At 37.4% G+C, this 17423-nt stretch overlaps 1 protein-coding gene across 1 annotated transcript; it reads left to right on the forward strand.

Annotated features, from left to right (window-relative positions):
- Window positions 1-17153, forward strand: zgc:175214 (uncharacterized protein LOC557610 homolog). The gene is made up of 6 exons (XM_051703296.1): window positions 1-1184; window positions 5714-5864; window positions 9502-9544; window positions 11423-11464; window positions 13065-13147; window positions 16938-17153. Exons 1-6 carry the CDS (start codon window positions 1160-1162, stop codon window positions 17059-17061), a joined length of 468 nt encoding a protein of 155 aa, XP_051559256.1. The 5' UTR covers window positions 1-1159; the 3' UTR covers window positions 17062-17153.
- The last annotated feature ends 270 nt before the right edge of the window (window positions 17154-17423 follow it).

Consider the following 17423-nt stretch of genomic DNA (forward strand, 5'->3'; position numbering starts at 1 on the left):
TTACTATGTTGACTAAAGAGACAGAGAGACAAGAGGCCATCCTATGACTGCAGTCACTACCCAAATGGTGTAAGAGAGCAAGGTAGAGTGAGGGATTGGAGGAGGGGAATAGCACAGGAAGGAAGGGAGGGATTGGACGACAGAGTTGCGAGGCAAACCAGGGATCACATGAGCAGGGATCTGTTTACAAACTGAAACTGTGCGGCTGGGAAAGAGAAGCAGAGCAACTAACTTTCCTGGAGAATATTCCAAACAACCTTTACCTTGAACCCAAGACCCTTGTGTTTTTGGCATGGATATTTGAAGAATGAGCTGAGGCCTTTGTTTTTTCTACTTTCTTGATGGAAGGATTGAGAGAGCAGATGGTTTTAGGTGGAGAGAAAAAATACTCCCCCACATAGGCAGACACACACACATAAACACTCTAGAGATATAGCAGCTTGATGGTGCAAAGAATTGTGTATGTGTGGCTGTGTTCTTTGTTTCTTTGAAGGGCCTGTTTTCAGTGAAAGGGATATTGCTCAAAACCCTCAATTTTTAAAGAGACATCGCAGAAGAGGAACTAGAATAAAGAACAAGGACATCAAAGATGGGCAAGGCACACCAAACTCTTTTGCAATAAGGCTTCAAGGGAAAACAAAGGCAGTTTTCCTAGGGATTCTTGCTGCAGATTTTCATGAATTACTCATATTTTTGGATTTTTTGAGATCACTAACAACCATACGGAGGAATTATCAAGGAATTCATTTACTTTTGTATATGACAACACAAAGCAATCAGATTTGAAGTGCCATTCAGCCGCATATGGACTCATTCTCGAAGACAAGAGGAATATCAAGGGCAAATTATGCTTCCTTTGTCTTCGTAACAAAGCACCTTGTGCATATTCACATCACTGAAGCCAAAGAGTGTTTGAAAGCTTTTGTTCTTCAACAATGGCATCATAAAAGTGGAATAAATGAAGCTATAATTGAGCTATAATCAAGAGAGCACACTCTTTCAGTTAAGAGATGATTTTTAGACCCACTAACCTACAACTGCTTTGAGTGCATTGCAGAACATTGTTGTGAATAAGGTTGTGGTTGCATTCCCAGGACCCCCGCATTGCCTGTTCCTGACAAGCACTGAGTTGCAGCACCAGTGCTTGGAGTCAGATTACATGCAACCATTACAATGGTGTAACGGTGAGTTGCCTTTCCAAAATGTCTCGGCTTAACTTGAGTTTGTTTTTTTCTCCCCAGCATTAGTCATTGAAGTGGTATTGCTCAGTATGTTGAAACCAGTTGGAAGAAGTCGATGTGTTTGCAATGAAGGAAACTATTCATGAAGGCCAAGAGCAGATTGTGAAGATTGTGGAAATATTCGAACAATGTGCAGACTGTTTTAACATCCCGTATGTTGTGGGCCTTTTGCTCCTCTGAAAATGGAAAGGTCTAGAGTTTGTTTTATTTTTAAACAAAGTCAAATATTGCAATGACAACAGTAATAATGCATAGTTAATAGATGACAACAACAAGCACTAACCAAAAAGTACCATGACAATACCATGTTTTCTTTGGACATGTACTATACTATGGTATTCTTACCTTGGAGAACCATGTACTGTTTACAGCATTGTATAGTAATATGTTAAACATTCAGTACCATAGTATATATTGAAGTACCATGGTATTGTCATCATATACCAACACTGTACCATGGAACTGTCACAATATTTATTTGTTAGGGCAATAATAATAATGCATCACTATTGTATTTTGTTTTATTTATTTTTTCAGAATTTAGATTTTTTTTGCCTCTGTATGTGGCATATTTATTATTATTATTATTATTATTAAACAAACATAGTTTTTAGTTTTATTAAAACTTTAAAGAACAGATATTTTTGCTCTGCAGATGGCAACACATAATAATAATAATAAAAAACCAAAATTGTATTACATTTGAATAATATTTTTAAGAACTGAGAACTTTTGCCTCTGCATATGGCAATGTTTTGTATTATTATTATTATTATTATTATTATTATTATTGTTATTATTCAACAAAAATAATGTTCAGTTGTAATACATTTTAAAGTACTGAGATATTTTCTCTCTGCATATGACAGCACATATAATAATATTAATAAAAATATTAATAATTATTATTATTATTCAGCAAAATTGCATTCTGTATTATTAATAAGAACTGAAATATTTTGCCTCTGCATATTGCAAAACATAATTATTATTATTGTTCAACAAAAAATGGTATTCAGTTTTATTAAAACTTAAAAAACTGAGATATTTAGCATCTGAATATGGCAACAAATTATTATTATTGTTTAACATGAATAATATTCAGTTTTATTAAAACTGTAAATAACTAAGATATTTTGCCTCTTAAACACTTTGGTCCTACTACTACTACTATTAATACTACTACTACTGCTAATATTACTTCTACTAATAAATCAGCAAAATAATATTTTTAAGAACTGATATATTTGCCAATATTTTAAAACATTATTATTCAACAAAAATAATATTCAGTTTTATTGACATTTTAAAGAACATATATTTTGCCTCTGCATATGGCAAAACATATAGTAATTCAGCAAAATATTATTCAGTTCTCTTAATATTGTAAAGAAAAGAGATCTGTTGCCTCTGCATATGGCAAATACTAATTCTCCCTTTGCCCACCCCATCACAATGACACAAGCTTACAGTAATCTCTGTGCAAACTCCCCTCTTCACATAAGCACCTTAGATGAACTAATACTAATTCAGATTTTGGGGGGATTCCTGCAAACACTGCGTTAAGTTTTAACTCTTGCATTGACTGGGCATGCTACACACAGTTACAAAACAGTTAAGTATGACTGGTGTGTACACTTATAACACACACAGCAGATATGGCTTCCCTCTAGGGCAGATGGTTGTTTTGTTGGATGTAATCCCACAGTTGTTCACAGAGTCGGAGCCAGGATAATTTACCCGAGGGGGCATTTGAAATTTCGAAGGGGGCACAGATTTATCACTTTACGCTAAGAAGTAACGCTGCTGAAAAAGTTTTTCGAAATAAATAAAATCTGTGAAAATGAAAAAGCATCGACAGTTACAATTTGTATGCTTTTTTTCTCACTTTTCTAATAATGAATTATTTAAAAATAAGCACGAAGCAAATGTTAATTAAAAAAATAACAGTAACTAAAATTCCTAATGAGAGAACAATAATATTCTACTGTAACAAAAACTGGATTGAGGCCTGCAAACCACACTAACCTAAACACCTCCTAAAGCAAAGGCCATGATATATGTTCACTTCCTGGTGTTGTGAAGCAGAGGCTGCAGCCAGAAAATGCTTCTTTATCCCTTGACTGTATACATATGCCTGAAATCGTGGCATGTCAGCACTTTAAAATATGCCAAAAATATACAAAATAAACAAAAAGCGAAATCTAAAAATGTTTGTCTACTAAATGTCTAATCAAATGATCCTCAGGCGCACACACTCCAAAAAAAAATCTATATTTAAGATTTACACATTTCAATACCTCAATATATTTACATTTTATTAATGTAATTTTTTTCCCAAACTTAATTCAATTTGATGGAATTTTGTTATGATTTTGTTTGTTTGAGTGCATGAAATTCTATCCATTTATCAACCTAAATAAAACAAGACACTTCACTTATATGTAAGGAATAATTGATGACGGACCGTTGAATTATTGTAAAATAATGCACACCCGAGGTGCTAACGCAGTCATGATGCACAGTGCAACTTTGTTTATATGGTTATTTTGCTGTGGTAGCATGTATGGTGTGTGTGTGTGTGTGGGTGAGACCAGAGTGAAAGAGAGAGAGAGAGTGAGTGAGAGAGTGAGAGAGTGAGAGAGAGAGAGAGAGAGAGAGCACAAGGATGCTTTTCATTCAAAATTGAAATAAATTTTGGATATTACAGATATTGTTTGTCATACTTATCTGATGTAATTAACCAATGTCTTTGTTTTAATTGATTATTTTGTTGTGGTAACCTGTACGGCTCTTTGAAATAACTGAAATAATTTGGCAAAGTGACATGGAACTGTAATGCGGTCAAGACCTGGAACTACTTCATAGCCGTGCATTTACTTGAAAAATAATTGCACTCCTTAGAACGTCCGTCAACCAATCAGAATCAAGCATTCAACAGACCCGTGGTATAATCAAAACAAAACACAACGATAGATATAGTAAACCGCTGGACTCACAATTAGAACAACTGAACATGCCGTGTGCTGGTGTTAAACCTCTTGTCTTGAGGACCGCATCTCTCCATGCTTGCACTTTTTTTGTTACGTCATTTAGTTAAATCCTTATCCTAGTTAAATTCCTTTTCTTAAATCCATTTCCTTCTTTTAGCCTTTGAGCATCTGACCTCTGACTGAATTATATGGCAGACAACATTTTTCTAATTAAGAGGAGAACAGTCAATTAATAGTCACCTTTCACCTGAAACGTTCGAGTACTCACCACAAATTTAGTGGAACACAAAGGGAAAAATTTTGAAGAATGTACTGATTGCTCTTTTTCATACAATTACATTAAATGGGGACAGAGGCTTCAAAATGAATGCCAAAGCACAATAAAAGTATCAAAAGTAAGCCAAACATGCCCAGCAGCGTCTGCCCACTTCCATGACACACTGTGAATGACGCAATCATCTCCAAACGCCTCAGACTGCTTTTGTATACAGTATGTATCCATTGGAATATTTTACAATAAACGTCAAAAATATGGTTTCTATACTTGTAACCAACAAACAAAAAAAGAGGTCGACCGATAGTGGATTTTGCCGATACAGATAACTAAGGTGGTGTGAAAGGCCGATTAACGATTAATCGGCCAAATGTTTTAAAATGTCAACCAAAATCCCAATAATAACCAGAAAAAAATGAAGATTTAGTGCATAAAGCAGGACTTTTAAGTATGAACAAGCCCAAAAAAACATGGGGACTCTTATTTTGAAATGACGAAATTATGGAAAACTATCGGTAACTATCGATATATAGCGACAGTTCCAAAAAGCAACTATCGGCACCGATTAATCTGTAAAAACGATATATCGGTCTACCTCTAACCTAAAATCAATAGCTTTATATCAATTTCCATTATTTTTTATTTGACTACGTCATTCGCAATGCTTCATGAGGTTGTTGTTCATGCCCTCATGAAAGAAAAGACTGTCTGATTGCAATTTTCATATGCTTTTTTTTTTTTTTTGCCTCAAATTAAAGTTTAAATTGTTGTGATTCACCTCGGAGCTTGTTGGTTTGGTTCATGGCTTATAACTCATGGCTTAAAAAAACACAGGCGGCTGAAAAGGTGGGCGGGCACTGTTGTGCTCTATGGTTTGTGTTCTATGTTCCACAGAAGCCCCAAAGCCTCTTCTTTGGAGGTGCTGAGACATTTAAAAAAAAAAGTTCACCCTGTGATTCAGGGCTCCCGTAATATTTAAAGTCTTCTGAAGTTAAACAACAGCTTTGTGCAGGGAAAAGACTGAAATTTACATTGTTATTTGTGTATACATTGTGGTGAAGGAGTTTTGAGTAAATATATTTTTAATGAATCCACATCCATTCTTTGCAATTTCTCCTTTTGTAATAATATGTGGGTGAGTAAATTATTACAGAATTCTTATTTTTGGGTGAACTGTCCCGTTAAATGTTTTTGTTTGTGTGTAGGCTGCCTCTGTGGTCTAGGACTGCAGCATTCAGACTGTGATTTGTCAGAAGAAGACATCTATCACCTACCGCTCAACATGTATGTCATTGTTCTGGGCATAGGCATGTTCATCTTCATGCTCGCAGTACTATTCTGCTGCTATCTGTTCAGGCAAGAACACATGCACCACACCCACACAATCCCTGCTCATACCTCTTACACACATTAAACCACTGGTCCTGTAAAGACATGTACAATCATACACACAGAACATTTAAAAGTGTTATCTAGAAGTATTTTATGTAAAGTGGCCCTAAAAAGTATATGGACACTAAAGCCACACAGAAATGTATGTAACAAAATATCAAACCAATGATAGACCCTTTCTCAGAGCTAACTTCTACAGATTGCATATTATGTTCCATTAACCTTTGACTACCAAAAAGTATTCATATTTTTTTTTTTTGTCTTTATTTTGAATAATGTGTCTGTTGTTTTAGAAGTTTAAACTTAATAAAAAACTTTTCTGTGAAACATTTTGCTTGAAATGTTGTACTGTACCTTTAAAAATGCCACTTATATTGTTATGTTTTGTCATATTTTCTTGCGTAATGCACAGACATTCATACATAAAGTGTGGCTCAAGTATACAGATACTTTGAGGCCACTGTGTGTATATATATATATATATATATACAGGTGCATCTCAATAAATTAGAATGTCGTGGAAAAGTTCATTTATTTCAGTAATTCAACTCAAATTGTGAAACTCGTGTATTAAGTAAATTCAATGCACACAGATTGAAGTAGTTTAAGTCTTTGATTCTTTTAATTGTGATGATTTTGGCTCACATTTAACAAAAACCCACCAATTCACTATCTCAAAAAATTAGAATATGGTGACATGCCAATCAGCTAATCAACTCAAAACACCTGCAAATGTTTCCTGAGCCTTCAAAATGGTCTCTCAGTTTGGTTCACTAGGCTACACAATCATGGGGAAGACTGCTGATCTGACAATTGTCCAGAAGACAATCATTGACACCCTTCACAAGGAGGGTAAGCCACAAACATTCATTGCCAAAGAAGCTGGCTGTTCACAGAGTGCTGTATCCAAGCATGTTAACAGAAAGTTGAGTGGAAGGAAAAAGTGTGGAAGAAAAAGATGCACAACCAACAGAGAGAACCGCAGCCTTATGATTGTCAAGCAAAATCGATTCAAGAATTTGGGTGAACTTCACAAGGAATGGACTGAGGCTGGGGTCAAGGCATCAAGACACAGACATGTCAAGAAATTTGGCTACAGTTGTCGTATTCCTCTTGTTAAGCCACTCCTGAACCACAGACAACGTCAGAGGCGTCTTACCTGGGCTAAGGAGAAGAAGAACTGGACTGTTGCCCAGTGTTCCAAAGTCCTCTTTTCAGATGAGAGCAAGTTTTGTATTTCATTTGGAAACCAAGGTCTTAGAGTCTGGAGGAAGGGTGGAGAAGCTCATAGCCCAAGTTGCTTGAAGTCCAGTGTTAAGTTTCCACAGTCTGTGATGATTTGGGGTGCAATGTCATCTGCTGGTGTTGGTCCATTGTGTTTTTTGAAAACCAAAGTCACTGCACCCGTTTACCAAGAAATTTTGGAGCACTTCATGCTTCCTTCTGCTGACCAGCTTTTTAAAGATGCTGATTTCATTTTCCAGCAGGATTTGGCACCTTCCCACACTGCCAAAAGCACCAAAAGTTGGTTAAATGACCATGGTGTTGGTGTGCTTGAGTGGCCAGCAAACTCACCAGACCTGAACCCCATAGAGAATCTATGGGGTATTGTCAAGAGGAAAATGAGAAACAAGAGACCAAAAAATGCAGATGAGCTGAAGGCCACTGTCAAAGAAACCTGGGCTTCCATACCACCTCAGCAGTGCCACAAACTGATCATCTCCATGCCACGCCGAATTGAGGCAGTAATTAAAGCAAAAGGAGCCCCTACCAAGTATTGAGTACATATACAGTAAATGAACATACTTTCCAGAAGGCCAACAATTCACTAAAAATGTTTTTTTATTGGTCTTATGATGTATTCTAATTTTTTGAGATAGTGAATTGGTGGGTTTTTGTTAAATGTGAGCCAAAATCATCACAATTAAAAGAACCAAAGACTTAAATTACTTCAGTCTGTGTGCATTGAATTTATTTAATACACGAGTTTCACAATTTGAGTTGAATTACTGAAATAAATGAACTTTTCCACGACATTCTAATTTATTGAGATGCACCTGTATACAGGTGCATCTCAATAAATTAGAATGTTGTGGAAAAGTTCATTTACAACAAGAGGAATACGACAACTGTAGGCTCCTTTTGCTTTAATTACTGCCTCAATTCGGCGTGGCATGGAGATGATCAGTTTGTGGCACTGCTGAGGTGGTATGGAAGCCCAGGTTTCTTTGACAGTGGCCTTCAGCTCATCTGCATTTTTTGGTCTCTTGTTTCTCATTTTCCTCTTGACAATACCCCATAGATTCTCTATGGGGTTCAGGTCTGGTGAGTTTGCTGGCCAGTCAAGCACACCAACACCATGGTCATTTAACCAACTTTTGGTGCTTTTGGCAGTGTGGGCAGGTGCCAAATCCTGCTGGAAAATGAAATCAGCATCTTTAAAAAGCTGGTCAGCAGAAGGAAGCATGAAGTGCTCCAGAATTTCTTGGTAAACGGGTGCAGTGACTTTGGTTTTCAAAAAACACAATGGACCAACACCAGCAGATGACATTGCACCCCAAATCATCACAGACTGTGGAAACTTAACACTGGACTTCAAGCAACTTGGGCTATGAGCTTCTCCACCCTTCCTCCAGACTCTAGGACCTTGGTTTCCAAATGAAATACAAAACTTGCTCTCATCTGAAAAGAGGACTTTGGAACACTGGGCAACAGTCCAGTTCTTCTTCTCCTTAGCCCAGGTAAGACGCCTCTGACGTTGTCTGTGGTTCAGGAGTGGCTTAACAAGAGGAATACGACAACTGTAGCCAAATTCCTTGACACGTCTGTGTGTGGTGGCTCTTGATGCCTTGACCCCAGCCTCAGTCCATTCCTTGTGAAGTTCACCCAAATTCTTGAATCGATTTTGCTTGACAATCATAATGCTGCGGTTCTCTCGGTTGGTTGTGCATCTTTTTCTTCCACACTTTTTCCTTCCACTCAACTTTCTGTTTACATGCTTGGATACAGCACTCTGTGAACAGCCAGCTTCTTTGGCAATGAATGTTTGTGGCTTACCCTCCTTGTGAAGGGTGTCAATGATTGTCTTCTGGACAACTGTCAGATCAGCAGTCTTCCCCATGATTGTGTAGCCTAGTGAACCAAACTGAGAGACCATTTTGAAGGCTCAGGAAACCTTTGCAGGTGTTTTGAGTTGATTAGCTGATTGGCATGTCACCATATTCTAATTTTTTGAGATAGTGAATTGGTGGGTTTTTGTTAAATGTGAGCCAAAATCATCACAATTAAAAGAACCAAAGACTTAAACTACTTCAATCTGTGTGCACTGAATTTATTTAATACACAAGTTTCACAATTTGAGTTGAATTACTGAAATAAATGAACTTTTCCACGACATTCTAATTTATTGAGATGCACCTGTATATGAGAGAGAGAGAGTTAGAGAGGAAATGGTGCTGCAAAATAATGTAAAGAATCACAACATCTTTCTCAGATCTTTTGCTCCACCAACAGCAGTTGTTGCAGTTGAACTTGCATGCACACGAACTCAGGAAGTGTGGAGCTTTTTTTTCTTCTTCATTTTTTCTTTTCTCTTCTATAGGTTGAAACAGCAAGGCACAAGTGAGCAGTACAGCTACAATGAGGTGGGTCTACAACAATAGAGCTGTTCAGGTTACAGTTGCTAGATAAGGACTACAACATTTTTTCGTTTGGTCAGGCATGTACACTCATGCTTGTGGTATTTGTAGTCCTTATTTAGCAACTTGTCAGCAACGTACATTTTTTAAAAACACTGTGCCTTAAAATTTTATGTTTGAAGTATGACTTTGTGTAATTTGTTTAAGAACAACACGTCCAAGTTTCTTCACATTTTGTTTACCACAGTCCTTATTTTACTCATATATATATAAAAAAAGCCCGTTATTCGCCTACAAATTGACGTCATGGCTCAACTGCTCTATACACATAGTACATACTGTATGCACTCGGGCTGTTAAATATAAATATAGCATCGACTTTGCCAGCGTGATGATGAAATCCAGTCTAACAGATGACCTTCATGATATACTTCACATATAAATAGAGTCAGCATACAAGCATGACACAAGATGTGCAGCATTCAAAGAGAAACACATGGCAGACACTAGCACGAAAGTACCAGAAAGTACCACCTTGTAGTACCATGCAAATACCTCATATACTATGGTATTTTCATGGTACTACTAGGTACAGTAATACAGTATATACTGTTTTATATACTAACAGTATGTATAATACTATATAGTATATAATATACACTCACTGAGCACTTTATTAAGAACACTATGGTCCTAATAAAGTGCCCGACGTGGTCTTCTGCTGTTGTAGCCCATCCGCCTCAAGGTTCGACGTGTTGTGCATTCTGAGATGCTATTCTGCTCACTATAATTGTACAGAGTGGTTATCTGAGGTACCGTAGCCTTTCTGTCAGCTCGAACCAGTCTGGCAGTTCTTCATTGATCTCTCTATCAACAAGGTGTTTTCGTCCGCAGAACTGCCAATCACTGGATGTTTTTTTTGTTTTTGGCTCTATTCGGAGTAAATTCTAGAGACTGTTGTGCGTGAACATCCCAGGAGATCAGCAGTTACAGAAATACTCAAACCATCCCGTCTGGCACCGACAATCATGCCACGGTCCAAATCACATTTTTCCCCATTCTGATGGTTGGTGTGAACATTAACTGAAGTTCCTGACCCTTATCTGCATGATTTTATGCACTGCACTGCTGCCACATGATTGGCTGAATAGATAATCGCATGAATAAGTAGGTGTACAGGTGTTCCGAATAAAGTGCTGAGTGAGTGTATATATACAGTGCTGTGCAAAAGTTTTAGGAAAAATGTTGCATAGTGAGGATGTCTTCAAAAACAATGGCATAAATAGTTTTCATTTATCACTAAATGTCATACAAAGTCCAGTAAACATAAAAAAGCTAAATCAATATTCGGTGTGATCACCTTTGCCTTTAAAACTGCCCCAATTCTCCTAGGTACACCTGGACACAGTTTTTCTTGGTTGTTGGCAGATAGGATGTTCCAAGCTTCTTGGAGAATTCGCCACATTTCTTCTATCTATTTAGGCTGTCTCAATTGCTTCTGTCTCTTTATGTAATCTCAGACTGACACGATGTTCAGTGGGGGGCTCTGTGGGGGCCATGACATCTGTTGCAGGGCTCCCTGTTCTTCTATTCTCATCTTTTCTATTTGCAAAAGTAATGTTTGGGGGTCTAACATTTATATTTCTTATAGACACACTAAAGCTGAAGATATAAATAACCATCTTAAGACAAATGCTTTTGTGAAACATCTTATGTGCCTAAGACTTTTGCACAGTACTGTATATTCTGTATATACAGTATATATAAGCTGTATATATGATACGCTATGTTAAATATACTGAAGTAATCATTCAGAACCATTTTTTTTTAATGTTGGTTGGTGGGTGCAAATAAAGAAAGACGTATTTGTATTTCATTTTATAGGTGGTGTTAAAAGGTGCTGGAAAGAAGTTGAGCCTGCTGGGAGTAAGTTTGGAAAAACATTTGCTCAAGTTGTATGTTTATATTTTGACACTATGGCTGGTTGTTTGTATGAGGTACGTCTTTTCTGTCTGTCTAATGTATTTCTTCCATTTACACATGGGTCATTCTCAGGAAACGGTACTATTTATGCTTTTTTATCAATTCATTTACGAAGGTTACTGCTGAACTTTCAAGAAATCAAATTACCCTACCTAAGGCCCAAAAGAACAGGGTCTTAACTACTGTAGACATTGGGGGACCACCATAGACATTGGGTGACCACCATAGTGGGATGCGTCCCGGCAATATACATATTAATTAACAATTATTGTTTTGTAATATTAATATATTACCCCAATCCAAAATATGTTTTTACAGCCTTGAAAAGTGCCAATAGATATTTATCGTTACTAACCCCAAGCCTAACCCTTCAGCGCTACATTATTTCAACCCCATCAAAGTCAGTTTGGTATGTAAATATTTTTATCATTTAAATAGATAACTGAAAAATTATGGTAGTGTCAGTCTGGTGTGCTTAACTGAAAAAAATTAAATTAAATAAAAATAAAAAAATGCTAACCCATGGCATTTCTCTTTCAAATCATGAAAGAGGTGCTAACTCTATTACATTCAGAATGATTTGGGGTTGAATATTACAGGGTTAAAGAGCAGTGTAAAAATGTTGAATAATGACCTAGCAAATATCATGAGACCACACCACATTATTTACAGACAGTATTCTTGTGCTTTTGCCAAGAACAATATTTTATCATCATAACAGAGTTGAATTATTGAACTAGACAAAGCCAGTATAAGTGTCAGCATAATCAAATAAGAATAAGACTAGGAAGGAAACTGGTGCTCTCTACCATCTGGTGAGCTGCATTATGAAAACAGACATGAAAGTGATATTCAGCAGGACAACACCTGCCCCATTCCACCATTTTGCAAAAGAGTATTTCAATATTAATATGAATTGGGTCATATTCTAATTATGTTAGTGTCATGTAAACACATTAACATAACTGGATTAAATATCATTAAATCCAAAGAGTTGGCATATACATATATAAATCAGATTTTTTGGCATATAAACACCTTATTTGGACCCAGAGAGCACACATACATCTCCGAGATGTCTGTTTAAGAGCATCTCATCTGAAAAGCATCACATTCTAATAAACACATCTGCTAAACATCTTAAAAAGATCAGATTTACAAACATTCTAAATCATAAACGTTTTAAAGACAACTGCTGAATGTCTTACTGACATCCGAGAGGAAACATCATATAGATGTATTGCAGATGAGCAAACAACCTAAAAAATACGTTTTGCAGATGTAAACACACACATTAAATAGACGTCTGACTGATGAACGTGTGCGATCGGGAATATCCACCATAAAGTAATATGTATTTATGTCTTTGCATGGCATCCCAATTTTTTTTAAACTGATATTTTACAAAAATTAAAAGAAATGTTGTGACGTAATTTCCATTTTTGGGTGAACTATCCCTCTCAGTGTTCAATTAGTGTGTGTGTGTGTGTGTGTGGGTGTAAAAGAAAGAGATTAAAATTGTTTTGTCTTCTGTATGATGCAGCAACCCTGTGCTGTATGTCTAGAGGAATTCAAGACCAGAGATGAACTGGGCGTGTGCCCGTGTTCACACACCTTTCATAAGAAGTGAGTTGTACTGGTAGACAAGTGTTTATTCATTGTCACATTTGCTTATGCCGAGGCCTGTCTGGAATCTAAATTCTGCTGAATTTTCCCCACCCCTTACATGGTTGTTTATTTAAGACCTCCAACGAACAAAATTTGACAATTTTGGAATCAAGAATTTTTGTCCCTACCTGTTAGGTTTAAGGCCATCTATATGCTAGTGTACTCTAGAGTGATCCATATCTAGGGATCACTCTAGGGACTACTCAGAATGCCATTGCATCCGCAAAGCAACACCCTAGCATTATGGCAGCAACTTCTGCATGGGCAAACACTACTCACATTTTCTTGAGAAAATGTAAAATGTTTGGCGATAGAGCACAACAACTGGTTTCTGGAAGTAAAAATCCCATTCATTTTTTTCACAGGGGAAATAATATTTAATGATAACTTTTAAAAATTATAATCAAAATATTAATAACTACAGTCTAGACCAACATAAATAGGTAGCGTTTTAAAGCTTAGAAGCTGTACTTCACAATGCATGTAGGCATTCTGACAAAAACTTAAATGCTTTGAAATTTGCAGACAAATCAGAAGTGTTTCCTTTTGATAATTTATTAATAATACATATTATACATATTATTGTTATTGGTACAAATATCAAACTGATCAAATAGCCATTTGTCATAGGAAAGCTCTCAAAGATTAGAATACAACAAACCTGTTTGTTTTATTTGAAGATAAAAACTCACGTTTTCACTTATAAGTTAACTTCATTAAAAATAAAACGAACATAAAATCTCAAATACCATTACTTAGAAGAGAGGATTTCCTGTTAAAACGAGTCCACACACAACATAAAAGACTGCACAGATCAGTAGGTAATCCACACGAAGCACACTGTGCACACAGCACATATATGTGCTATCTGGATAAAACAATGTTAGATTTCCTGGATCAGATGACTACATCGGAAATTCTGTATTGTAGTATGTTGTCCAGCGTCATGGAACGCTAAACCAATCGTATTAGGATTCAATCGCTGCAACTAGAGGTGGAAGTCATCTAAATATGGGCAGAGAGGATCGCTCACTGTAATTACATATGGCCACCAGGAGATGGTGCCAAGTACATGACAGAATGGAACTTAATGAGATCTCGTTACTCATGTCTGCATCATTTGGAGAGAAATCATGTGCATGTAATTAGTTCTTATGTACAATTACTATGTTTTATTTGTTCGGAGATGTTTTTGGACTCTAGGAAAATTATTTTTGCAGTGCTGTAAATTTTGATTGCTTTGTTGTTTCATCACAAAACTTTTACTCTGTTACAGGTGACATGATTGGGAACAAAACAAAAGTTTTTCTGGGCTACCTTATTTACACCCTGAGATATATAATGTAAAATCAGAAAAATAAGAACAAATTCAGCAGTTTCTTAGGCTGAAACTTTCATAATTTATCAGAATCTACATTAAATTTTTTTGAATAGGTTTCATTAAAAATATACCAAACAATCAACACTTTTTTTTTTTTTTTTTTTTGAGTTATAAACCTTTAATTTTGGGCATGCCACTCAAACAGAAAATCTTTAAACACACCTCCAGAGCTTAAAGGGATAAAGACAGACCTACCATGAGCTCTGAGGTTGTTAATCGATGGTATACGCTTCTGTTGATGCAATCAGTCTGCATTAATTTAACTTCATTTAAAAAAAAAAAAAAAGTTTTTAATAGCAGACATTCTGGTGAAGAACTACATTGCCCATGACCCTGCAGTGAAAGATCCACCAATCAGAGAATCGCAGCAAACAAACTGCAGAAGAAGTTCTCAGCAGTGACTGTCCACTCCCATGATGAACTGAAAATGATCTAATAGTGTCTCCATATGCTCTGAAACTACTTATACAAATTTTTATTACTAAATATTTTGCAATAAACTTAAAATGTATTGTTTCTATACTTACGTAACAACTTTAAACCTGTAGTTTTATATTTGTACATTATTTCAATCATGTCATTCACACTGCTTCATGGGTAGCTTCTTAGTTCATTCCTTTATAAAAGCCATTACATACGTTTTTTTTTTTTTTTTTTTGAGGTTCAAATCAAAGTTTATTTTGTGATTCACATTGAGCTAAACTCAGCAAAAAAAGAAACGTCCTCTCACTTTCAACTGCTTTTATTTTCAGCAAACTTAACATGTGTAAATATTTGAATGAACATAAAGATTCAACAACTAAGACATAAACTGAATAAGTTTCACAGACATGTGACTAACAGAAATGGAATAATGTGTCCCTGAACAAATGGGGGGGTCAAAATCAAAAGTAACAGTCAGTATCTGGTGTGGCCACCAGCTGCATTAAGTACTGCAGTGCATCTCCTCCTCATGGACTGCACCAGATTTGCCAGTTCTTGCTGTGAGATGTTACCCCACTCTTCCACCAAGGCACTTGCAAGTTCCTGGACATTTCTGGGGGGAATGGCCCTAGCCCTCACCCTCCGATCCAACAGGTCCCAGACGTGGTCAATGGGATTGAGATCCTGGCTCTTCGCTGACCATGGCAGAACACTGACATTCCTGTCTTGCAGGAAATCACGTACAGAACGAGCAGTATGGCTGGTGGCATTGTCATGCTGGAGGGTCGTGTCAGGATGAGCCTGCAGGAAGGGTACCACATGAGGGAGGAGGATGCCTTCCTTGTAACGCACAGCGTTGAGATTGCCTGCAATGACAACAAGCTCAGTCCGATGATGCTGTGACACACCGCCCCAGACCATGACAGACCCTCCACCTCCAAATCGATCCCGCTCCAGAGTACAGGTCTCGGTGTAATGCTCATTCCTTCGACGATAAACGCGAGTCCGACCATCACCCCTGGTGGGACAAAACCGCGACTCGTCAGTGAAGAGCACTTTTTGCCAGTCCTGTCTGGTCCAGCGAAGGTGGGTTTGTGCCCATAGGCGACGTTGTTGCCGGTGATGTCTGGTAAGGACCTGCCTTACAACAGGCCTACAAGCCCTCAGTCCAGCCTCTCTCAGCCTATTGTGGACAGTCTGAGCACTGATGGAGGAATTGTGCGTTCCTGGTGTAACTCGGGCAGTTGTTGTTGCCATCCTGTACCTGTCCCGCAGGTGTGATATTCGGATGTACCGATCCTGTGCAGGTGTTGTTACACGTGATCTGCCATGGCGAGGATGATCAGCTGTCCTTCCGGTCTCCCTGTAGCGCTGTCTTAAGCATCTCACAGTACGGACATTGCAATTTATTGCCCTGGCCACATCTGCAGTCCTCATGCAGCATGCCCAAGGCACGTTCACGCAGATGAGCGGGAACCCTGGGCATCTTTCTTTTGGTGTTTTTCAGAGTCAGTAGAAAGGTCTCTTTAGTGTCCTAAGTTTTTATAACTGTGACCTTAATTTCCTACCGTCTGTAAGCTGTTGGTGTCTTAATGACCGTTCCACAGGTGCATGTTCATTAATTGTTTATGGTTCATTGAACAAGCATGGAAAACATTGTTTAAACTCTTTACAATAAAGATCTGTAAAGTTATTTGGATTTTTACTAAATTATCTTTAAAATACAGTGTCTTGAAAAAGGGACGTTTCTTTTTTTGCTAAGTTTAGTTGGTTTGGTTCATGGCTTAGAACTCTTTTCTGAAGTATTTTATGAAATTCCTATAGTAAAAATGAATGGAAAAAATACTACTGGAATCAAGACAGCTGAAAAAATGTTGCATCCTATTGCAGTGCTATTTCTAAAAAAATGTAACTTGTGTTCTGTTATTTTAACGTAACTTGCAGGTGCCTGCTAAAATGGCTTGAGATCCGCAGCGTCTGTCCGATGTGCAATAAACCCATAATGCGTCTACAGAGTGCCGACACCCCACGAGGAGCGGAGGGGCTTCAGGACCCCGAAGAAGTGTGACCCCAAAAACTGTATGGCCCATGGTCAGATTAACACTCTCTAGTTCTGCAAACATTGGAACATATATGATCTGCCAAGGCTCTCCATAGCCACTTATATACACTGCCACAGAGGACCTGTTGAACGCAAGAAACCAGGATGACAAGAGCAGCCTGCACTAGTGAATACGTACCATATTGCCAGTAGCCAAAACATAAGAATAATCTCCTATATATTGTGCCACAATATTCTCTTAGTATCGTGCTGAGGTTCTAAAGAGAGCAACACAACATGCATGCTCAGTAATGGATGTCAAAATGAGAGGTAAATGTCTCAGGAGTTTGCCTCAGGGGATCTAACATTGAACTTTGGTAATTAAACTT

Source organism: Myxocyprinus asiaticus, chromosome 7 (assembly GCF_019703515.2).
Source record: "Myxocyprinus asiaticus isolate MX2 ecotype Aquarium Trade chromosome 7, UBuf_Myxa_2, whole genome shotgun sequence".
Lineage (NCBI taxonomy): Eukaryota > Metazoa > Chordata > Actinopteri > Cypriniformes > Catostomidae > Myxocyprinus > Myxocyprinus asiaticus.